Here is a 25,951-nt window from a genome sequence, read left to right on the forward strand (position 1 = left end):
CTTACGGCACGTTAAAATCACGTAAGACTAGCATGCAAAAGTAATAGAGAACTTTAGAAATACGTGAAAGAGAGCGGCTATGGATTTCTTCCTTCAACTCAACGGTTATATAAACGAGACACTCTCTGTCTCACGTGCTACCGGAAGAGATGTGTTCTACCTGATTTACGAATGCAAAAGGAGCGATAAATCGACTCTCCTTTCGACACCGAGGACGAAGACAGTTCATCTTTTCTACGTTCGCAACTCACACGTGCGAGTATCGGAATTCTGCCGATAAATCGTAGCTCCCAACGGAAGAAGTCTTAAATAAAATCGAGCATCCTCGATAAAGAAAAAAGTGTATCAAATCTGATATTCAATGCCACATCAATAAAGAGATTTCGTCTATTTTAAGTTTATCATTCGTATTTCAAATGTAAAATATCTTAAAAAACGCGGACAATTTACATAAAAATAAATAAAAATATTACTCTTGATGTTAAAATCATTAAAAATAATAAAAACAATCGTTAAATCTTCAAAATTATTCTTCACATCTATTTATATTTTTTATCAATTGTTGAAAGTAATCAGTTTTCTGTGTTCCTAGTTCTGAACATTTTCTGAACTGTAATTTTAATATAATTTTATTTTCCAGACCGCCCATTTCCACGCACGTGTACGTTTGTTCATCACAAAGATGTTAGTAATTGCAATCAGTAATTGCACAATTGAAACAAATTAATTGCTATCCGCAATCATTATCGCCATTGTCTCACAGTATCGGCATTTGGGAGAAGAACACCGATGAAATATCGATGCTGGGTGCGCCGTTGAATCGACTGTGGCTGCATTGTGTCGCCGCGGCGACCATTCAAGTGTTCCACAAAAGACTTAGGAAATTGGTTAATTTTTCCGAGATGACAGGGAGGAAGCTATTCCGAGATGTCGATGCGGAACGTGTCCGTATACAATTTCTGAGATGCATTTTGGATACAAGACGCCGCGCCGTGCCTCTATTCTCAATGAAGCGATTTCGTGAATCGAGGGCAATGCAATTTTCGACGATGTATGTATGTCTATGTTATTACGGTTCTCGCGAACTTTCCGGATCAGCGAATCTTTTCGAAGCCACGATGACTTTATTTATTCGATTCCAAGGTTGTTCTTAATACACAATCGTTATATCTCGCCGATGATATTAAAATTTTACGATTTTTAGTTGATGACGTACGAAAAAGTGTCAAGGGTACGTTATAAAATCTTTTGTGGAAAGTTATCATAAATTTTAATTTGATTTTAATTTGATTGATAAACTTATACATAATTGCAAGTTTAATATATTTATTTTATATTTTAAATTCGTAATTCATAAGTATAATTAACGTGCAAAATTAAACATTTCTATTAAGATATGAATGCTACATTTATTTCAAAGTTAATTTTGACTTCAGTAATAAAACTATAAAGCTATAATTAACCAACTGCATATATTCGGATAACGGGTTTCCTCGAAAACGTCTTTCAATTAAAAGGTGCACGGCAAGCGGTCTAAAGCGGTGCTTAATTATAACGACCGCCGTCGCGGTGTGCTTTCGCAAATCCGAGCAATTTAACGACCACGCTTCTATTCTCGCGTGCAATCGGAAATCAATAAATGAACAAAAACGTTATTTTAAGAGCAATCTTCGTTTACAGATATAGACCATATAGATATCATTTCACGTCAATAAATCAAGTATATACACTCTATATATGATAAAATCGAAAATCTCACTAAGGGATCAATATTATTTTTATTATTTTCATTTGTAAAATTGTTAAGCTATTTTTTATAGTATAATAAAAAAAATTATATTAAATTAATATCATCAATATTTAATTAACAAAAGGATCTCTTAGTATTTAACACTTAACTTAAAATTAATAATTAACTTAATAAGAGAATTATATATCCATGAATTTATTACAATCGTAGATATCTTCCAAAGAGAATCTCAACAAAGCTTCGCAAATTTATGTGCGGCTGCAATTTACACAGAAGTATTTGTAGCGTTAAATTAGGATGGTAAATTGGGTAAAGTAGGAGACTTCTTATCCAGGTATCCTCATTTAACACTGCAGTAGGAGATTATTTAATAAATCAGTGCCATTAAAGCACATTACAAATGCTAAAAGTACGAAATGTGCTCGCCTGTAGGTATGTGCTAAAACTTATTACTGTAATACCCCTCCTATGTATGCATTCAGTATTGCCCTGTTTCGGTACAAATGGGATTTCATCAGGCGAAGGTAATAAGAACCGAGAGCCACGTCAGAAATCTTGAAAATTATTGGCGTCAAAATGGAAAAACACGCGCGCGACAGAATATTCCGCGCAGCATAGAAATTTCTTGCGAGGAAAATAATCCAAAATAAAATGATGTATTTCAACCAAATATACGTTATCCGAAGATTTAAGAAATATATATAATAACCTTGAAATATGTATAATATAATATATTATAGGACCTTATATGTGATAACACAAACTAGAAATTAAAGCCTTAAATGGTCTAGCTGGATCTTAATGCTTGTACGAGCCGAAATAAATATTTTCATGATATTACTGCGGTAGTTTAATAGAGTTAGCATTTCAAGACCGAATAATTATTTCGGCGCGCGTTTCTAGGGACTACACACGTAGTATATAAATTCACATAAGAATCATTAAGATCCAGCTAGACCGTTTAAGGCTTTGATTTCTATATCTTAAAATACATATATATAATATATATTAATTATAATCAAAAATAAAATTTTTTAATGTATCGCAACCACATATTTTTCATTTGAAAATTAAAAAAATATAGATTAATCACGAAATATATATAATTAATCATTTAATACATCATTAGAGATTAATTTAAAATAATTTTGAATTATTACTAATTACGTAGATTATTTTAAAAATATGAAAATGCAATTTGAAGGTATTTAATTGTTACGCAGATCACTATCGCAATAGAATGGAGATGCATACAGCCAGCATACATTTATCGCATTTAAAGTCAACGCCTGTCGAGATAAATACGGCAAACAAGTCGTAAAACGTGTGCGTGTAGAAGTAACCTTGAGTCACTTGTAGTTATTACTTCAATTCCCGTGATCTTTGTGCTCGCTTTGAAAATGATTTCGAACGATTCCGAACGAATAGCGAACGCGCGTTACAATGAGCGCACGACAAGTGAACTAATAAATCACTGACATCCTTGGAACATTTTTGATTGTCGGCGGTTCGTCGAGAAGCCGTGGCATGAGAAAGTGCATAAGATCCACTTACGATCTCGTATGCCGTCGGAACTTGTGTGAAAAATGGCAGCAGCGACGAGCGACGGGACGGAGAAGAAAAAGCGGACGAGAACGTTACAAGAGGAAGCCGCGCGAGAAAACAAGATCACGTTGAGGGAGGATTTCGCCTAGAAGCTACGGGATTTTGCCTAGACGGCAGTATGCACGAGGGATTTATAAACTTTCCAGGACCGTGAAAATTTACTCCGTTACCTGTCCGCGAACTTCTTCCTCGCGGCTCGAGCCGGTTGCGGGCAAAATGAATCGACTGGGCTGAGTGGTTCCATAAATCCCGGAGTGCAGCGGAATAACGCTACCGGGACGTTGACAAATGTAAATAAGATTGAACTCACGCCGTGCCGGCTTTAAAGCGCGAATCTAGACGAGCGAAAAAAAATGGAAGCTTTGAATGTTGGATGAACGAATATATCTTTTCCTTCAGGAATAAGTGAAGCAGCATTACGCCTAGAAACGTGTGTGTATGTGCAAAAGATCTTTCGACCCCGAATCGTATCAAATCGAATTAAATCGAATCGAATCATTGAAACGTAACTTTTAAATACAGCATAATTATTGTTATGTAAAATTTTAATATATAGATAACAAAAATATTTCTATGTAAAAAAAAAGAATAATGATTATTTGATAATACGCGTTTAATCAAATCGAATCTCACTTGATTCGATTCAATTCGAATAGTTTGCATATCTCTGGTTACATCCAATAGTCCGCATTGACAGGATATTGAGTTACGTAAATAAAATTAAGAGAATCAAGATTGGATTTTATGTACGTGAAAGCCGTTTATAAAATTGAACGGAAAAGTTAGATAGACAGAAAGAAATTTGGATTCCAACATACGTTGAAGCTCTCCTTATATACACGAAACTATGGTCGGCGATCGAAATAAAAACGTTCAAATAACTCCGAAACTTCAAGACGCTATCACTGAATAGTATCCGTGAAAAGAAAAGGAAATTTTATTATTCCTCTGGGAGTGTTAGTCTGTGAAATTGGCATGCTTTCACATAAACTATTTAATCGATGATTATAAATATAGTCGGGCAGAGAAGAAGTTGTCAGTTCTATTTCCAGGGAGCGTATCAACATTGGTATAAATCTCTTTGCGTGATTCCCGTTCTTCAACAAAGCTCAAATTTGTTGGCTCGCGCAATCGATAATGTTCAAAGGACCCCCAAGGACTTGATAATATAGGTACCGGATAAGGCGAACACTGTGACACAGTATTCGGCCGGTCTTGCCATCGTTGGCCTCATTAGCAATGCACGTGGTGCCGCGCATCCGTCGCGTTTGAATATCATTTAAATATCTTGTAACAACCTCAAACGCGCCTTCGTCATTATAAAATCGATGCTTCCAATCTATCTATTTTATCAAGTATCGCAACGACAGGAGCCAATTTCGTTAAGATTCCGATGTCGAAATCGGAATAAGGACGAAAATTGCTGTCGCGACGATATGAAATTGAATAGATTCGTCAGAGATAAGGAGCCAATTTTCATCGCTTAGGAGTGGACGACCGCCTCGAAAGCAAAAATAGAATGACAGGAGAGACAGTGGAGACAGATGGGCAAGTGTGAGACGGTACAACTTGTAAAAAAAAAAGGAAAAAGAGGAGATGAAGAGAAGCACGCCTCTCTCTCTCTCTCTCTCTCTCTCTCTCTTCCTCAGTCTGAGGAGTCCGCGGAAAGGCTGTCGACGATTCTCCTTCCTTCAGGAACTTTTAATTTCCGGTACTTATCGGGGAGGGAGAGCGATTCGGAAAAGTAACAAGCGTGTGGTGGATGGGAACTCGCGGGGGAGGACAAGAAGAGGGACGACCGACTTATCGTTTACAATGATAGTCGTCGCGCCGCGCGCACAGGGATCGCAATTGAGTTTCGTTCGGCGATACTGAAAAGCTCAGCGCCGCCGGCTGCGAGCTCTCGCTGGCTCCAGCTATTGATCGAAGGCCGACCGACCTGGGTCAGAGTATAGCGGTGTGGACTGCATCGGTGCAAGCCGGTCTACGTGTGCAGCGTACGAGTGTGGGTACGTGCACCCTTGCCGACGCGCTGCACACACCGGCGTGGAGCCGCGCCGCTGCACACACCGACGACGCCAGGGTCGTGACCAGGAATTTCACTTCCTCAGGCGAAATGCTGAAACAGCATTCTCCCTCCTTGCCCTCGCAATACTTTAAGCCTTAGGCGGTCCGATAAAATTTTTCGGAATCAATGCGACCGACACGTATTTCGTATAGTAATATATATTATAGGCGTAAGAAAATTAATGAAAAATGGATGAATGATATGATAATTACAAAAATGCGCGGAAGGAACGGTTTTGCTGGAATACCCAAAAATTTAATTAGATACAGATCTGAAAATAATTTTCAGATCGGATTATCAAAATAATTATGTATAACGTTCAAGCGTGATAAATAGTGCTGTAAAAAATATTGACATTCAGCAATCATTTAGAGTAATTTCTGATAAAATTACTTTACGGTTCAATAAATTATTCTCGAATCGGTATCTACGCAGCTAAATTTGTAGATACTTTAGCAAGATTATTCTTTCTGTAGAAATTATTTTTCTCAAACATTCGATGCTATTTTTATGAAAATAGTGACATAATTGGAATAAAATACTTCATCATTACATCGCATACACATACACACACTATAAAATATGTTATAAAATCGCGAAAGGGTAGAAAAGCCCCTCAACTTTTAGTTACTTACAATTAATAAAAATTATTAATGCTTTGATGTTTACACTGTTCTAGTTACAAACTCTATAATGTAAAGAATTATTAAAATTAAAATACATCATAAAGTTAAGCACTTCTGAAAGTTGCAACCCCTAAAATTTTCACCAGGATCATTCGAGCAGTTTCGCCCTTAATGTCGTCCCTGTACGTTGCACACAAGCAACGGCTGCATTGACTGCATCTATTCTCCTTAACCGTGCCGCGAACCAACATGAACGAGCGCGCGTTATTTACCTTCCCATTTAACTCTCGCGTATAGTCTTGTATAAATATATACATCCGTTCTGGTCCCGGTGAGGTCACGATAAAATTTACACCGGAAAAAAGAGACGACGCGCGGAATGGTCCATCGGAATTCCGGTAATACCAGATCGGTCCGCTAGCGCCGGAATTCGCGGCCGGGCACGCGACCGCCGCGCCGCAAAGAGGGATGCGCTCTGAGAGCCAGAATGCAAATGCATCCATACGTAAGATACATTGGTACTTGATACTTTGGCCCCGTTTCATTTCAAAATGCAAGTCGCCGTTAAATTCCTGGCATATTATATGTTGGAGTTACACTATTTGGTAAGAATCTATAATATAGATTAGAGCAGAGAGCAGAACAGTAAGTCACGATAATATCAAACTGATAATGTTCAAATGAATCGTTCAAATGAACGTTATTAATCGAAAAGTGACTTTTAATCATCTTTATTAATTGAAAAGTGACTTTTAATAATTTTAATAAAATGAACGCGTTATTAATTGAAAAGTGACTTTTAATAATTTTAATAAAATGAACGTTATTAATTGAAAAGTGACTTTGAAACTGACGTTAAAATGAATGTTATTAATTAAAAGGTGACTTTTAATAATCATTTTGGAGTTATTTTGACGTCATTATTTATGTTACGATGACTTGTATTCTGCTGAGCCTCTTGTTAATTGTTAGACATCTAATATGAGAGCAAATATTTAAATATCAAACAGAAAAATATATTCTCAGCACGAATTTTGATTATTAAAGTAAAATGTATTTTTTTTTAATTATATATTATGCGTAACATAAAATATTTAAATGAATATCAGATATATTATTAACGCTATTTTCAAAACTATATGTCCTGTGACTATTAAAATATTAATTTATATTTACATTTTTATTCATATATGAACATTTAATTATCAGTATCTAGTTTACATCGATTTATGCATTATATGAAACTGCAATTAAAAAACCTGATATTATACAACACGACTTTTGACGTGCGATTAAGAAATATAGTATCGATAGATGTTTGAATAAATAGGTTACACGTGTGTTTTCTATTGACCCACGAATTTAATATTTGCGTCTAACGAATAAGCGACAGGCAACTTACCTCGTTGGTGTTCCATCGATGCCTCTGAGTTGGAAAGTGTTCAGCTCGCGGCAATGTTTCCAGATTTTCGGGAAGCTTTATCGGGTCGCCATCTGTGTGATAAATTATCTCAATTAATAGCTGTTCTCGCTAGAAAATGTGGAATCGTAGAAAACATCAATTTCGGAAGCGATTTGTTCCGTAACCCGTTACATTATTTAACGGAAAACCTAAATTTATGTCGTCGACGTGCGTGCTGATCGATCGTGACAGTTTTACAGCGGATCGACAAGCGAATCGTTATTGTGTCATGAGCATTAGCGACTACTTGCACTCACACTCGCGACGTGCAGGCAGCTTTAACGTTACGTGGCATGTGTCATTAACTCTGTTTATACACAACCGATCGAAAAACTCCATCGATCTAAGCCATGTATATTATGCACGCTCGCCATAAAATAGCACTTGTAATAAATTGCACTTTCTACGAACGTGCCGTGAACTATATATCTACTCCTGTTAGAATGCAAAATAAAAATCAACGGTCTAAAGATTCTTTTATCGAGAACTTTAGCACGTTTTTGCACAATTATTTTTTTAAGTAAGACCGAGAAATACAAAAAAGAAAAACTTTTAGAAAGCTAAAATAATACCGTAATGTTATCCATTATTATTTTTTATATACATATATAGGCAGAAATAATGTATTAACAGCATTAGCCGATAGCAGTTTAATTGAAAATAAACTTATTAATTCAATAGTACTAATGAAACAATGACGTCATGCTCTTGTTTTAATAAAGTGTTATTTGTTTCATTAATAATGTCATTGAATTAACAAGACTATTTTGAATTAGACTGCTGTTGGCTAATGTCAATACAACATGTTTTTCCGTGTAAACACGTACAGTATTGTGTAAGTGATTGAACAACATTATTCCAAGTATATTGGAAAGAACTTTGCATAAATATTTAAAAAAGAATTCTTTATTAAGTGTAATATATATACAGATCGTAATATTTAGTAAAGGTTTAGTAAAACATAGCATAATATTTAGTACAGACGTTTTAATCTTTTTTTATAAAAAGACTCATCGAAAATTTATTGCGTATTATCGAAAAAATAATTCATCCTATGAATGTTGTGAGATTCGAATGTGTACTCTGTTTTCAGATTATTAGAATCCAAGGCTAATATTTCTGTACATCTAAACATCAAGCGAACAGCTATTTGCTTGGCAAAATGCTTCCGTTTTGCAGCGTTTGCATTTCCTCTCGATATTATTGATATTACGCATGGGACATCTGTGCTCTCCCGTGTGATATATCGGCAATATCATGCGTCGCGTATTCTTGAAGCACCGTTCTTTATGATATAAATGCTGAAATATGGTATGAATCCCCCATGCCTTTGTAACCAAACACTTTCTATACTTTGTGCAATACATTATGTAAAATTGAATCGATACGACCAAAGTAACCATAAAGTTGCCGCGGAGATAACGAAATTCATCCATTTTGATACAATTTTGTAACTTTTGTTACAGTCTTTTTGGAAGAAGAAACTTTCTTTCGCAAATACACACGCATACCTAAACATGAAACAAAAAAAGATATCGTGTTCTGGCAAGAAATAATGGTAGAAACGAGGGCAAATGTGGCTTACCATAATTTTTCTGAAACGTTAGAAATTGTGTTACGTACGTATAAATCTAAATCACGATTGCAATCAGGAAATTTTTATGGTCGCGCAATTTATGATAACCTTGTTACGCTTTAATTAACGGAATAAGTTCACTGTTCAAGTGCATTTTTTTTTCCACGAAGGTTCGTTCAAAGAACTTTGCCACTAATTATATGGAAAATTGGGTTCCGGTGAAATGAGTTAATTTTCACATGTAATGTAGCTTATAATGTTACGAACAAAAGTCGTTATAGGTACAGAGCTCAATTATCAAAGGTGTAAAATTTATGCTCACAGAGCACTTTTGATACACCATTCCAACAAACAAGCTAACGTTATTTATCATTTTGTTAAATTTGACATTAAAAACGTCAATTTGACATCAAAACGATGATTAAATAACGTCAACTTGTTAAAATAGTTAAAAAATTGTTTATTATTGAGCTTTCTATGATATTTTTTGTTCACCATATTGTAAGCTACATTATATAATATGAAAACTAATCAACTTATTTCTCCAAAACTCAATTTTTCATATAATTAGTGTAGAGTCCTTTATCTGCAATCAAAATCCGCATAAATGTGTCATATTGCGTACTGTAAATCTATTTAATAGTTTGTTTCTTTGTAACCTTTTTCGCAAATTTGATAAATTGTAGCAATTTCAAAATAAGTTCCATCTTTAGCGAAACATTTGCCGAAAATTACCCGAGTTAGCTAGGAATTATCCGAGGAAATCAAATATTTATTTAATGGCACTTCGTTCGCCAATCGTCTATGGTCTATGCAATATTCATTGATTCGTGAAACTCACCGAAACTAGGCACCATTAACTAAACTTTCACAATCATAAGTATGACAGTTAAATACAGTCACCATGATCTAGATTTCGTAATAGCAAAGTAATAAGTTTACTTGTCTGGGACATTATAACGTCGCAATGTTATCTAATTTTATCGTAAAAATCATCACTATATATTATCAAAACAAATATCTCATATATTAATTTCATATACTTTTCATAATTTTATACCACAAAGAAATAAATAATAGAAAATAATAGAAAAATATACAAAATCAAGGCAATAGGAATCTGCGCTGTACTTCGTGCGCTAACAATTGATATAAATATATAAATATAAAAGATGTTAGGTCGAATAATAAAATTAATAATACATCTCTTAAGGCTAAGAGAACGGGACGAATAAAACGTTTTATTCGTCCCGTTCTTAGTTTTAAGAAATGACAATGTATTATTAATTTTATTATTCGACCTAACATTTTTTATATTTATATATATATCAATTGTTAGCGCACGAAGTACAGCGCAGATTCCTATTGCCTTGATTTTGTATATTTATTGTATTTTGAACTAAAGGAATCTTAATTTTGTATTCTTTTGTGCTAAAATAATAGAAACTTGATGACTTTCAATTATAATTAAAGACTTAAAATAATCGAAGAAACTGAAGTTCTACTTATAAACTTCAAAGTTCAAAATTTCACAACGCCAATTTTTTAAATCATAATTTACAGAAATAAAAGGAGATTCTTTGAAGGCGCGCACCATAGACGAAACTTTTAATAATTCTCAAGTAAAGAAGAAACGAAAAACAGCAAGAGATCTCTCCAGTTCTCGAGAAAATCTCTTCAGTTCTTGAGAAAGTTTTTCTCTTGTTGCTTAGACCTGATTTACACAGTGCTTTTTGACTACCAACTAATGTTTTCTAGCGAATAAGAAAACTAGCAGCTAAAAAAATCTGATTCTAAAAATTATATCTTTTAACTGCTGGTTTTCTAAAAAAAAAAAAAAAATATGTAATTATTTTTTTTAAATCAGGTCTTAAAAACCCACAGATTATAATTCAGCTTCCTCTACGTTGTAAAAAGAAGAAACGATTGAAAATTATTTTAAATTCTCTCCAACTGCGCAATCAGCAACGATGTCAAATAAATTTCAATCTCCATGATAAATCGAAGATATCGGAAGACTACAGCACATGCCGCGTGACATGTCAAATGTTGTCGAATGTCGTGTCGAATGTTGTGGGGGTTTTCTACATCGGGGTGCATAAACAGCAGATAAACTCACTTGGGGCGAGGGGCGTCGGGTAGGTCGCATGGTAGACGACACGCTGTGGATTCGAATGATTGTAGCCCGCCATCTCCGCGATGCTGGCGCGTGCTCGCGCTGCTTGGATCTTACCGATCGTCTTGGCCGATCGTCATCGTCCTTGAACGTACGCGAGACGAGAGCGTGGCTGGGCCCTGGCGGGCATCCCTGGACGGACCCTTTCTCGTGATGGGTCCGCGTCCTTGGGAGACGATCGCGTATCTGATATGACTGCTGTCCGTTGATGATCGCGCTGCTTCGATCGGGACGAGCTGAGGGGGTGGTCCTTTTTTCGTCAGGACAGTTTACCAGCCGCGGGGTCCAGGACGCAGGGACGGCACTCGGATTGACGTTGTCCTCGGCGTTGCGAAGGTTGCGCTCCCGGATGACGACGACTCCCTCTGGAACGGCAGGACATATCCCCCAAAGGAGCTTGCACGCGGGCCGGATTATGTTATTCGAGACCGGATATCGATCGACGGTGTCACGAACGTGTCACTCTTCGCTCTATCCCGTCTCTTTTGGATCTCTCCTCTAAATGAGAGATCTTAAACGGTCGGAATTGAAGTTCTTGCAGTTTCGTATCGAAGGACACACGTGGAAGTGCACGCGGAAACACGAACAGGATCGATCCTCCGCTCCCCTTTCGCACTCTCCCTGATTCTCCCAAGTCTCTCTCTCTCTCTCTCTCTCTCGCTTTCTCTCTCTCTCTCTCTCTCTCTCTCTCTCTCTCACCCCCTCTCTTTCTCTCTCGCTTTCTCGCTCTCGCTTTCGCTCTCTCTTTCACGCTTTTTTGTTAGATTCTTCTTCTAGTATAAAAAATTGGAGCTCCACTGTATCTCTACGCGACGCTTGAAGCCAACCCTTTTTCGTGAACGTTCTTTCCTTCTGTCCCTTGTTGATTGCTGCTCGCGATTCTTCTTGTTCTTGTGAACGTTTCTCGACGTGGATGCGTTTCCAGTCACAAATTACACACTATTCTTTTCTTTCTGAGTTCTTTCTTCTTCTCTCTTCCGAAATCTCAGATTCCAAATCTTTGTTCTCTCTCTCTCTCTCTCTCTCTCTCCTTCTATCTTTTCCTCTCTCTATCTTTTTATTGTGCTCTCCGGAGCTCTTTTTAGTCTTCTTATATCCTAAGTTACAACACTGAACCCGTCCCTATCGGAGGGACAAAATAATGTAAGGGTCACACAGTACAGAGAGAACTAAAAATGCGATTATCCCGTCCCGTAGCAGCCGACGCGTGCTCTCTTTTACGATCTTCCCTTTTGCAATCCCTCTCTCTCTCTCTCTCTCTTTCTCCCTCTCTCAGCGTTTATGCTCTCGTCTCGTTCTCTTCACTTCCGCTGCGCCGCGCACCAATCTGACTGAGGAATAACTTGAGAAAATAGATGATTTTTCTATCGTTCGACTCTTTTGTAACTTGTTTCTTCTTTACTGTGTATTGCTTGTGTGTACGCGCTTGTAATTACACATCTACTATCTTAGAAAAAAACCGGAGTTACCTCGTCGTACGTCCCGCTCTTTCCTTCTCCTATTCTCACCCGCTTTCTCTTTCACTCTCCTCCTGTCTATCTCTTTCTCTATCCGACCGCGCGCGCTTTATTTTCCACTTCGTGCGTGTCTTCCTTCCTTTCCTTCTTTCTTTTTACAGGCGGTTGTCTTACGGGTGTACGGTAAGATTTAAAGAGAGTCCTTAGGAGAAATGTGTTGTTGCTGTTGTTGCTGTTTCGTGTTTATAGTTGTTAATAGTGTTATTTACAAATATGTAATGTTTTTGTTTTTGTTAATAAAATAGTTCAAATTAGTCTTTTGGCCCCGCGTGTCTGCTCCCGAGCGGCGGGGGGATCGACTCTCGACCTCCGTCCCTCCGCTCGCTCCTCTCTACCCTCTTCTTCATCCCTCTCCGTGCGAGTCCCCTCCACGTACTGTCCCGGAGTCCTCCAGCCCCTACCAGCCCCACCGGCATCCACCAGTCACCACTACGCCCGCTAAGGGCGATCATTCTCTCTCTTTCTCTCTTGGACAGGTCCGACTATCCGGCCCCAGCCACAGCCCTTAACCCTGCCCCCAGCCCTGTCCCTGTCCTACAGTGTCTGTCGAATCTCACCCTCGCCAACCCCTCATGCATCCACCCTCCTCCATCTTCTTGCACCGCCGTCCATCCCCTCATCTCCCATCTCTCTTTCTCTCTCTCTCTCTTTCTCTCATGTACCTACGTCTATTTACCACTTTTACGCTTAGTAGTGTGGATGCACCACCGTGCCAATTTCTATGCGAAACTATACCAATGGTTCGTTACCTAGCAGCTACCTATCCAGCTGGCAGGCTATCTACTTCCGTAAAACTCATTGAAGTTGTAAATTAAGGATTACCGAGGATACAAATTAATGTCGAAGCGTAACACATACGGTGGAAAAAAATTGCATTCGGGGATCACCCACCCCGTTTGTCGTTGCAGAAATCGAATGTCGTTCCGCATTCTGCACCGGTCGTCCTCGCGAGATAATCTTTCGGCTCTCCGCGGATTCAGTCCACGCTATTCCAAATAATTCTCGCCGTCGACAAATCGACGCCCGTACGTCTCGCGCCTCCCTGCCGTCGAAGCCGATAAATTTGTGGCAGTTTCGCGAGAGAGATGGACGAGAGTTGCGCGAAGTAATCGCAAATTTGCATGCGGGGCGTAACCTTGAACGCGATACGCCTAGATTTGGAGGAGGAAATGGCAAAGTAACGACTTACATGGCTCAAACTGGAACGTGTTGAAAGATGAAAATTATTCATACGATAAATAGGATCAATAAACATGAAACGGAATCAGTAAATTTATTATTAATTCAAATCTACAATTTAGTCAGAATAAGATTGCAGATTTTTATCTCATACATTTCGATTAACATCAAGCTTAGTAAGATTAATTCACAGAAGTTTAAAGTTGCAACGCATTAAACAAGAGGATCAAATTACGTAGGTGAACGTTGAAACGTGTAATGTCAGCTATGGCTAAGTTACTTTACAGTGTAAACTTTGCACAGTTCTATAGATAAGGTTCATGACAAACCATATGAAGAGCATCGTTAGCATGCAGGCTCGCGAAAATCGTAAACTTGCTTGATGTAGTCTCTTTCGCGGTTACGCGAATAATTCGCCAGAGATAAATTTCATTCTCTCTGCTTTCGCCATTGACGACATTAAAGAAAACCGTGTGATTTTTTTAGACCGACCAAATGGCGATGCACACGTGTTTCCAAGAAAGTCGTGAGATTATTTATTATTTCAAACCCAACCGTAAATGCATGGAAGTGCACTAAAACGATCGATTCGGTATTTTATAGCGAGGACAGTTTAAACTACTTTAAACTTACAGAACAGTTGAAAAACAATTGGAGAACAAGTCATAGAATAGCCAATGTCTCTATTTCTGTCTTGTAAATAAAAAATAAACTAATATAACACGTACAATTTTTTTATTAATAGATTCCCGATTTGAATCCTGGAATAACATTCTTTGCAACAAGTTGTTTTACAATATTTTATGATGTTAAGTAATAGCATTATTATCAAATCGACACTCAATTTAATTGTGATATTATTATTTCTGCTTCAGTGATCATTACGTTTCAAGGCTGACAGTAAACGGTGCGCAGTTTATGTAACTAAAAGATGTATAGAGAGAAAAGAACTTATATAATACAAAATATTATAAACTATATAAGCACCAAGATTTAGTCTCAAATATATATTGGCTGTTTCCTTATTATTCATACAGCAGTCTACATTAATTTATTATTGTTTTAATCCAATTTCACTTTAACGAAATTTAACTTGAAATTCGATTACCAAGATTTGACGTTGGAACTTTAGAAAAGTTTTGGAATAAGTTTAAATGATAGGTAAGTCGTTTCTGTTGTTTATCGTCGAGAAAACCTTAACAGAATAAATGTTAAAAAAAGTTGGGGTTACTGGTTGAGAAGTAGCAGAGAACGGGGAAGTAAATCTGCGCAATTACGAAGATTCGTTAGGGAACGTTGGGAACGTCATTGTGAGCGGCAGGAGCCACAACGGACAATCGAAATTGGCTCTGGCACTCGCGCTCACGTCCCCTCAAGTCTTCGCTCTAAGGGGGTGAACAGGATGGCGACTAAACGATATTCCTCTCACAATCCACGAAACGCAGGCCAAGTCCTTCCAGACTTCGCACCTACACATGAATCTCTGCACTTGCTCGTGCCACCGGGGGTCGTATGTTCCAGTACGACTGGCACCTAAGCGCGTGTATATATATATATATATATACAGATACACATATATATGATATACACTCATATATGTGTGTGTGTATATATATATGTATACATAATCCATTGTCCATATGTGTATGTAGTACAGCACACATCGGATTCTTGCAAAAGGTTCGTGTCGAATTTTAATGGAAGTGCTGCCACCTTCTAGTGACCTCTGGAGCCAACCGTGCTGGAGGCATTCCTACGAAGAGGCTCGCGGAAGAAAAAAGAAACATCCCAGGGGTTGGCGGAGGTGGAAATCACTCAGGCGTCGAGCCCCTATCGCCAATCTGATTAATGGATAGATTCATGAGCCTAGGTATTTATATGGATTTAAGCGCGCCTGTATGGCGAGCACGTAACTTTAGAGCCTCGCTAAATTGGCGAACGCGACCCGAGAGTACGCGTAGAAGTATCCGTGGAGACTTCAGTGCGAGTAATGAGTTTTCCTAATTTTTTTCTGATACAAGCATTGCCAATCGAAAAATGTTAAATTAATGATATAAGTAATATTATATTTATTTAAAAAATATAAGCAATTTAATGTAAAGCATTTAATTAATTTAAAAGTTTTTTATCGTACAAGGTGATGCTTAAGTATCTTAGGAGACTTTAAGGAATAATTCCTCATATTAATTCATGAGAACGTCATATGTCTGAAAGGGTTTAGTTTTACAGATACAGGGTGACAAAGTTGAAGGACAAATTTTGTTTCTCCCAGAAATTTCGAAAACCAACTCGAGTTATTTTGATGAAACTTTGATATGTTTCAAGGACATAAAAGTTTCATCAAAATAATCCAAGTTGGTTTTCAGAATTTTTAAAAAAACGAAATTTTTCCTTCAACTTTAACCTCTTGTATCTTTAAAACTTATAATCCAGCAATTATAAAATTTAAAAAAGCTGAAACTTTGCATAAGTGTAGAGTAAATGGACCTAATTACAAAGTAATTCTTTATAACTTCTGATATACGGCTTTAAAAAATATGAAAAGTTTAACATATATGAAAAATCTAATCACGTAGTTATAAAAGTACTTTCAAAATTACATAACTTTTATTTAAAACATTTTTTTCTCGTTGTTTCAGCAATATTCCCTTAAAAACGTAAGCATCGATTTTCTTCAAGAGAATGTTTCCACCCATAAAATCGAATATCAGTTACAAAAAACTGTTTCGTGATTAGATCCATTTACTCGGTATTTATGCAAGATTTTTTTATTTTAGACTTGCTAAACTCTTCCCTTGTAAGTCGTTTTGAATATCAGGCCATATAAAATTTTTGTTTTGAATCAATGTGAAGAAATACTCTTTAAAATTATTTAAAATACTTGAAAACCATCCTACATTTTAATTCTGCGAAAAATAAAATAGATTTAAATGTTATATCGAAATAATTATGTATGAAAACTTTATTTCACCTATAAAAAAAACTGGAAAATATTTTTACACGAAATTGCTTCGTACGTTAATCCTTCGGTGATGAAGGATTTGCAGTTTGAATTTCGATTTATAGAATCGTTTCCAGTCCACATAGCTTCGCACATGGCTTCTGTCGCGTTAAACTCGTAATTTATCCGCGGCCTGGTAATCGAGCGAATCTCGTGTCGTCGAAATGAAACAAGCTCGTACCCTCCCGGCTTTTCGACCCTCGTCGTAAACTCGAGGGCATCCCCAATTTATTTGCTTCCGCGTGTATTACATCGGGGTCGGCAATACTCCATTAGAACACAATATGCACTGGGCATTTTCGACATGACGCAGCTTTGCCGCGTTTGTAAAACTTCGCTTTATCAGCTCTTATGTCATGCAAATTTCCTAATTTTTCAATCATTTAGCAAGTCATTAAAATCATGTTCATCATAGTTAAACATATTGAAAAAATTTGATTGCATTAATTGGAATTCTAGTAGAGATTCAAATCATTAAGGGATACAAATCAGACATATATAATACTTAAATCTATCAAACATTCTAGTCGAGAATATCGAGATAATCAGAAATTAAGATAATTAGAATTCTAATTAATATCTCATTAATGCTTAAAATGCATTTGTTTATACCTTATTGATACACTCAGAATATTTTTTTAATACATATATTGAAAAGAAGTCTAGTAACAGCTGCCAAATATATTTTATTTAGCATATTGGTGCAATAATAAATAATACCAAACATAACAAGAGAGAGAGTACATAGTAATCAAGTAATAATAATAGTAACTAATTATTTGATGCAATTAGTAAATATTATCAAATATAATAATAGTAAGATAATATCTAGAGCAGTAAAATTAGCATTTAATTGATTTTAATTATACACTAACCAGACATTTGATATTGATTGAAATATTATTTTACCAAAATTAGCAAGTATCATCTACTGACTTGATTAAAACTAGTCTTTTTTTTAAATGTAATATTATTAATGTCACTAATGATATTCTCGATGTGCTTGTACTAAATTTATTAAAAATAATATACAAAATCTATATCAACGTAAAAACATGTTTATCTCGCGCAAACTCTCGCAGTCACTGCCACATCCATGTCGCGCACCGTTAAACTTCGCGTACTCGTCGCTGATGGTTCGGCTGTTGACAAAGTAAACACGCATTAAGCTATCATGCATCATTCGCGATTACACACGTTCTATCGTTCGCGGATCGCGCAAATGGAACTAGAACGCACGTGCGAGATGATTTCTAACTGTATCCGACATATGGTCAGAAATAATTACGATTGTGCTTCTTGGAGCCGATTCGCCAACTAATTTTTGGGTCTGTGCCGAGTTCACCAGCGCCTTGCCGCGGCTCCGTGATATCCGACTCGACTGTCGAAACGGAGCGTTACACATAGCCCATTTTGTTTCGCTCTGATTTATAGTAGCCGTGATACAAAAACACCGTGGATTTCGCAAACGGCAACGGGACTGACGTTCCTACGGGCAAAAACAACGATACGCCGAAGTAAAGCGACAATGTACATGGCGGAGCGATAATTCTTTATCATCTGTCATGATTTAGACGGCAGAAAAAAAAAAAATTGCAAGTAATAATTTTTGGATGAAAATTGATGTCACATAAAAAAAATTGACGTTATATAAACTAATCACATGTATGTACAGAAGACATAATAATGTGAGTACATAGAAAATACACTATTAAATAGAAGGTTGATCCACCGTTTGCCTTTAACATAGATTCCATTGTTAGAATGGAATCAGTCAATACTTGAATGGTCGCAATAAAATATACTATTCTTTTAGTACAACACCTTTCAATCACTTACATAAGTGATGTTAGATAGGAAATTTACTTCTCATTCTATTTTCCAAAATTTCCATCTGTTCTCCAAAACTTTAATATCTTTCTTGGCCAACGCAATCGTCGGATTTAAATATCATCGAATCATTGCAAGTAGCTTGGGAGAACAGAATGAAAAACAGATTTCTCTTCCTGCAATATCTCTTAAGCAATTAGAAGATGTTCTGCTAGAAGGAAGGTAACACATTGCATTATTTAAGCATTTGTGACTATTCAAGCGTTGTATAACTCTATTCTAACAAGGAATCTTTATTAAGAATCTTTATTAAGAACAAAATGATAGATTAATGAAATTAATAAAATCAATAGTATATTTCTTATATAGATTTCGCATTTTTTGTCCGTGTTATGTACATGTAGAAAATATCTTCCCTTCACAACATAGAAATTCTGAACAGATAATTTTTATATTCTGTAAAAACATTTTTTCAATCTTTTTGTAAATTGGAGCGTGTAATTGTTCTAGAAAGCACAGTTAAACATTTAATCCGCAATATCAGGGAATTTCTGTATATAATATTTCTTTTTATTATGCAAATTAGCGAAAATATTTCTAACAAAGTTATTGCTACACGTGTGACTAACACGACAAACATTTAAGTAATGTAATTTGTCATTCTATACAGTTAAAAAATACCGGTACCACCGAAATCTCTCGTTCTCACGCGACGATACTTCACCTCGAAAACGTGACGTGCAACGTTATTGAACATCCCAGCCGCGAATGCGAATAAATCTGCCAACAATCTGTCGTTGATGTCGCAAACTTTTTATTGCATGTAAAAATAAATGGTTTAATCTGTGTAAAACAATCAATCTCTGCAATTTAACATATTTTAATAATTTCGTACTTATATTATTAATCACATTTTAAACACGTGAGTGCTATAAAAAGAATAAAAAAGAATTTATAAAAGTATAAAGAAAACATTTATATAAAATTTATATCATTTTTCATTTTGTTACAGCGTTAAATAATTGCTAAAAATCACCTTGCTGTTTGTACACCAAGCTACACCAAGCTAGCTAGCGCAAACAAATTAATAGCGTGTGATTAGATTAATTGCGTACGTTGAAGATATAATCTCGACAATTAGCTCCGTCATTTATATTAGCAAATGGGCTTCACGACCCAACAATCTAAACTCTCCTCTTAAATGTGCTCTATAAGCTGAACTGCCGCACACTCTCCCCCCCCCCCCCCCCCCCCCCCCCCCCACTCTCTCTCTCTTTCACTCTTTCTCTGAGGCCGTTTTCTCGTGGCCTCACATACCGCACCTCTAAATAGCCCCAAAGTAACCGAAATAGTTTAGGGAGCATACATATTCATGCACGCGTCGATCTTTTTGTTGCAAGTCTACGAACGTGCGCGGTGCAACGAAAATGCCACGACCGAGATTCTTCGCTTTGAACTTTATAGCATCTACAGAAGGTCTGCATGAAAGACGTACAAACGAACGAAATAAATATCTTCTAACATTAACATTTTTATTCTTTAAAAATCCATTTTTCGTTAAATCGCTAATAAATCAATCTTCGTTTATTAGCAACGATAACGGTGGTAAGAACATATATTCAAATGTAGCACAGGAATAAGTTCAAAATAAATTAGATTGTCACGAACAATTTGCGTTCGCCAAGATGATATCGTGCGAGTGGGCCATACCTACCTACGAAGTGTTGCAGTGATTTCGTCACACACGGTCTTAAAAGCTTTACTTTAATACCGAAGACGTATACACGCAACCCTTTATCGGGAATCTGATTAATCGTTACCATGGGAAGGAATGGAATTACGCATAACAATTAATGGCGTGCTCCTTTTTGTCGCTAACCTATTCGTATCCTTTATTATTTTTCGGCCCGCCTCCCTTTCGCATTTTTGACTCAGTTTTAAAAATAACTCCCGTGGCAGAGAGAAATACGTCTGAGTGTAACACAAGAGAGGCGATACGAGTTTAACAGCTAACTCACGGTAAATTTGGGAACGTATGGGAAGGAGTAACTGGGTCTCTCTGATCGCTGAATTCTGAAAACGACATTCCAGCTTAGCGCGAACAATACGTTCCGCGCTCCAGCACATCGTTCAACACTGATAACGCTAGCCATTAATAGACGCTGAACAGATAACAGAGACGTTCACAATCACGCTTATGGAGTTGATCAAAATTTTAATAATTCCTTTCTCCTCACAAAAGATTTAATTGAATAATGGAAATGTAAAAGATGCTATATCAAAAAATCAAAGAAAATAAGATGTTATAGAGCCCTTAGATCCCTTAGAACTTTGGTTACAAATTAAACATTTTACAAACCCTATAAAATCAAGCGATAAAAGTAAGTTTAAAAAAAACGAGTTAAATCCCTATTTTGTATTCTAATTAATTTAGATTTAATAATTTTTTTATTTTCATTTATTGAAATTTTTATTTATTATTTTTTAAATAAAATTGGTTTTATCAATTTTTTCTATGTGTTTAATATTTTATTTTCCTGTTTGATATATCTTTCCTCTGTGTGTTCGATATTTTATTTTTATTTGAATTTAACATAAAAGAAAAAATATTGTATTTTTTCAATAAATAACTAATGTGGTTGTTTATAATATAGTATATAATTTTTTATTAATAGAATAATAAAAATGCTTTAAAACCATAAGAATTTAATTCAATTTCTATCTAATTCAATAACCTACTCAAAGATTTAACTATTTCCAATACTTCTAAAAGAATGAATGAATTTTCAACAAGTGTTACTTTTGAATAAAAATTACATGTAATTTTATAATCTTATTCTTTGTATTCTAATTGCACTGAAGGGGACCTAAACTGTAATCAAAACATTTGCGTTAGTTATGTAATATTCTATTAATAAATATTTAAACATTACAGCACTGATATCTACGTTGGTATTACTTTATTATTTCACTTGACTTATTCTCAGACCCTTACATTGTTTATTTATAATCTTATATTGTATTATATAGGTGTATGCATAATAATCTATTTTAATTTTTCGAGTTAAATGATTTTGACGTAACTATCATCTAATAATTATCTCAATGGTTTTTATAGTCAAGAAGGATTATCAGCAATTACCGATCGTTACAATTTCAATTTTGGAAATCTAATAAATCACCGATGATCATATATTTAATAATCGGCAGGTTATTTTTATATAGTGGATTTTATTAATTTTCCATAATATCTATTTCCAAAGAGGTTGTAAAATTATAAATGAAGAAAGACATATTCAAACATAAGACACATAAATCTGTATTCACACCTCACTTTTATCGACAAATACGCGATCAATTTATTTCTGCAGAGATTCTATAATGCATGTAAACTCTATGCCAAATGCTCATTTATCGATAAAAGTGAGGTATGAATACACGAACCATAATTTCTTTAAAGATTTCACTCCATTTTTCCTCGTTTATAATTCTTAATACTTATTTTCTTTTAGCATTTCTGAAATAATAGTGATGTATGATTCATATGTTAGCCCTCAACGATTACAGATAGCAAGGATATTTTTGCGTGCTTTTTGAGGGGTTGGCGAAAACGGTTGTGGAAGAATCGCGCAAGAACAGGAAGAGGAAGGTCCGGGATTACAAGGAGACAAAAGGGCGAAGAGGAGAAGGGAGGTCGCGCTAACACGAAGCAGGCGCAGGGCGATCAATTACGTAACCCAATAAAAGTGGGTCACGTGTCAAAGTGTGGAGCCATCCCCGAGGTGTCCAACTTTTTGGTAAAAGCTCGTAAATTACCAGTCAACTAGCTAGCAAGCTCGCTAGCTAGCTCTGCTACCACCCCGCGCGGCTTTAAATAGAATGTCGGCTGTTCGGGGGCTTGTGTCCAACCACCCTCTCGCAATCCCCCCCCATTCATCGTTTCCTTTTTCAATCCCCGTCATCTCTCTTTATCTTCATCCCTTCTTTCCGATTCTTCCCCTCTCCGCACATCACGTATAGGCAATTCCTCACGGCTTTTTTCGTGAGGAGGAACCAAAACCGGACACGTAAGTCGCTGGTCGTTAGTCGTCGACGATAGCTCCCCATCAATGTGATGGTAAAAGAGAGAGAGAGAGAGAGAGAGAGAGAGAGAGAGAGAGAGAGAGAAGCAAATAGAAAGGGTCGGTTTACGAGAGAGAATTGTAGAAAGGGATGAAAAGGAGTGAGAAACAAAAAGACAAAAGCAGAGAGAGAGAGAGAGAGAGAGAGAGAGAGAGAGAGAGAGAGAGAGAGAGAGAGAGAGAAAGTAAGACAATCAATAAGATTGCCAGGTCCAAAGGAACTCAAGCCTGGATTCGCTGAATGAGCTTGATACGCTTCCTGCTAGGCCAGGAGAAGACTCGCGTTTCATGAACGAAGTTATGAGATCTTATCCCTGAATGCGAAACGTCGGATAAAAGTTTTCCGCGAGACATAGAAAATAAGTAGGCAACGATGAAGGGCGTTGGAATTAAACAAAAAGTAAGCTTTCCTACGAGGGAGGGCCCGTTCTTCCCTCAAAGAAGTCAATACAAGATCTAGTCACCAGATAGGTAATAGAATAGGTCAGGATAGGCACGGGATAGGCGATAGGCCAGAGAATGTCCGTGGACGTCAAGTCGCGTGGATGAGAAGGGTTGCCGAAGCGAAGGGGTGGCAATGAAAAGCGTGCACGAATGGGGTGGTGGAGGCAGCACAATCGCCGCTCTGGCGGATATTGCCGGAACTACGAATTACCCCGTGTTGCCGGGGGTACTTCCCTGCCGGGGTGCACTTCTTCAAAAGCTCGAATGAAGCGTTGCGATGTCGGTGTCTATCTCGAAACAACGACGCGAGAGATTCCGGATGAAATTTTGCGTCGATAAGGAAGAACCACCCTCACTTGGGGTGATTGTAAGAGAAGTATAAAATACTCTCCCTTATACTATGTCTTACTGAATTGTGAGCCTACTAATCTCCTTATTATACCTTTTGTTTCTAAGAACATAAAAAAATAAGTAGATACATATATATAGGTATATATTAAAACTATAATTATTTAAATAAAAATGAAATCCCAATTTTTTATATAATTATAAGAGTTGTAATATTAAATGATGAATAGAAAATACAGTAGAGACGCGAATTTTTTCTTGATATTTTTTAATTGATTTGATTTCGTAATGCCAGAAATAATTGATCTTGCGGCAAAAAATGCGAATTTAAAATAAAATATATAAAAATAGCTCAAATAACTACTTTTTTAGAATTATTTAATTACCATTTATTTCTCTGGATGCATTTAGGGAAATGGTTATTAGGATAACTATTTGTGTTTTTCTATCCTTGTTTTACGTTTAATGAACGACAAAGATAGAATGATACAAACATGGAGTTGCATTTTTAGAAAATAAAACTAATAATTACCTTAAACGCCTTTAAGGAGAAATTTTGTCATTTTTATACAATAACGCATAAGTAATACTCTGCAATGTTGTTGCAACAAAATAGTTATTATTCGTAAACGAGAAAGCACAAAATAACATTAACTTAAGAATGGTTTCAATTTGTTAAATTCTAATTCTTTTTCAAATGCAAAATTTTGATCATCATTTTGAGTTTAGATGAACAATCCTAAAAAAGGCACTATGTGTGAACTACGAAGGGTTAAGGTCTGCGCACGATCGGAAAACCATAGATCCTAAGAGAAACTTTCTCGGCCTATGTGGCACTAACAATAAATAACAAGGTCGGCAATAAATAAGGAGCACGTTGAAGAAGGTCTCGTGCGTCACAAAAGCCGGGGTCACGATACAGAAAACGCCCAGCCAAAAGCATTCATCAAACTTTTACAAGAATATTAGAAACATCAAAAAATAATTTACATATTGATTTTCAAAGAGAGAGAAAGAGACAAATATACTCATATAAATAGCTTCAATTAGATCTGCGACTCAAATTTAATGTATATATCTAATTTCAAATCTCTTTCTAAACTCTGTAATAAATAAATTGTATGAAACTTTTAATCGGTTAGTAAGAAAAAAGTACCATAATTTCGAGAACATATTTTTAATCTGATACAACGATTAAATTTTTATCGAACAAATATTTTTATAACACCAAACGTAATTTGTACTGGACGTTGAAGTGAAATGTTCGCCCACATTTTCAATTAAAATTTCGATCAAACTTTATATTAACTACGTTAAATGTAAAGTTGCAATAAGCGTTCGATTTTCTTTTTTTTTGCACAACCATGGCTAACTGCTCTTGCGAGTTTCACCATGTCGTTAGAACTTGGCGATCGTAAAAACCTGTCATCTAGAAATTTGCGCGACACGTTTTATGTTAGCATCTACGTCTTGGTACTTTCTGTACATCAAATGGTAATACTTTCCTGGAGCATTCTCTCTTTCTCCCTCTCTCTCTCTCTCTCTCTCTCTCTCTCTCTCCTCTCTTCGTGGCACACAACTCGTTCTTCCTATTTATATTCAGAATCGGATTCATGCACGAGTGCCCATTATAGAAAAACGTTGCTCAAAGAATAGAGGAACCGTCGTGTCTGCAGCCACCCGGCAACTGTGCATATGCCACGTGAGTTTAGAGTGCATGTGCATACAGCCAGCTCTGGAAATGAGTCGAAACCTCTTTCCATGGCAGAAAGACGAAGATGGGAGAGTACACGAAATCAGACAAGGTCTTCGAAATGCAAGTGCGGGAAATATGATGAAATTGTACACAGGGAAAACTTGGTTTCTAGGAAAAGTGACGGTAACCTTAATGGAAATCCCACATTGAAAAGTTTGTGATTGTACAGGTTACTTTATGAAGAAGCAGCAGGAAGTTCCGTTAATAAGTAATATCCACTCACAAGAAGATAAAAGTTAAACGATAAAGTTAGTAATTAAATCGTATGATCAAATAAAACGCATTTTATTCTGCGAAATTATTTGAAGTTTTTTTTAAATTAAATCAGAAAAAACTTGCATTTAGAAAATATGCAATTTTTATTATTGTATGTAAAAGTTCATATCACACTGTATGTTCGCCATTGCCATTCCTCCCACGTACTTTTTGTAATGCAAATAATTTTCACTTCAGAAAACATCACGCGGTTTTTGAAAAACGATAAGTAGAGCG

General features: G+C 36.3%; 1 protein-coding gene across 4 annotated transcripts in view; it reads right to left on the reverse strand.

Moving 5' to 3' along the window:
- Camta (Calmodulin-binding transcription activator) overlaps positions 1 to 25,951 on the reverse strand; it is a 55,634-nt gene that overhangs the window by 17,405 nt on the left and 12,278 nt on the right. For 3 of the 4 annotated variants that reach the window (XM_018517510.1, XM_018517508.1, XM_018517509.1), the window contains exon 4: positions 7,452 to 7,543. In XM_018517510.1, coding sequence (XP_018373012.1) covers positions 7,452 to 7,543 — 92 coding nt within the window. Of the gene's footprint in view, positions 1 to 7,451; positions 7,544 to 11,206; positions 13,066 to 25,951 lie in introns of those variants that run through there. The other variant, XM_018517511.1, reaches the window with a different exon arrangement.

This window comes from Trachymyrmex cornetzi, unplaced genomic scaffold, assembly GCF_001594075.2.
Source record: "Trachymyrmex cornetzi isolate Tcor2-1 unplaced genomic scaffold, Tcor1.1 scaffold69, whole genome shotgun sequence".
Classification (NCBI taxonomy): domain Eukaryota; kingdom Metazoa; phylum Arthropoda; class Insecta; order Hymenoptera; family Formicidae; genus Trachymyrmex; species Trachymyrmex cornetzi.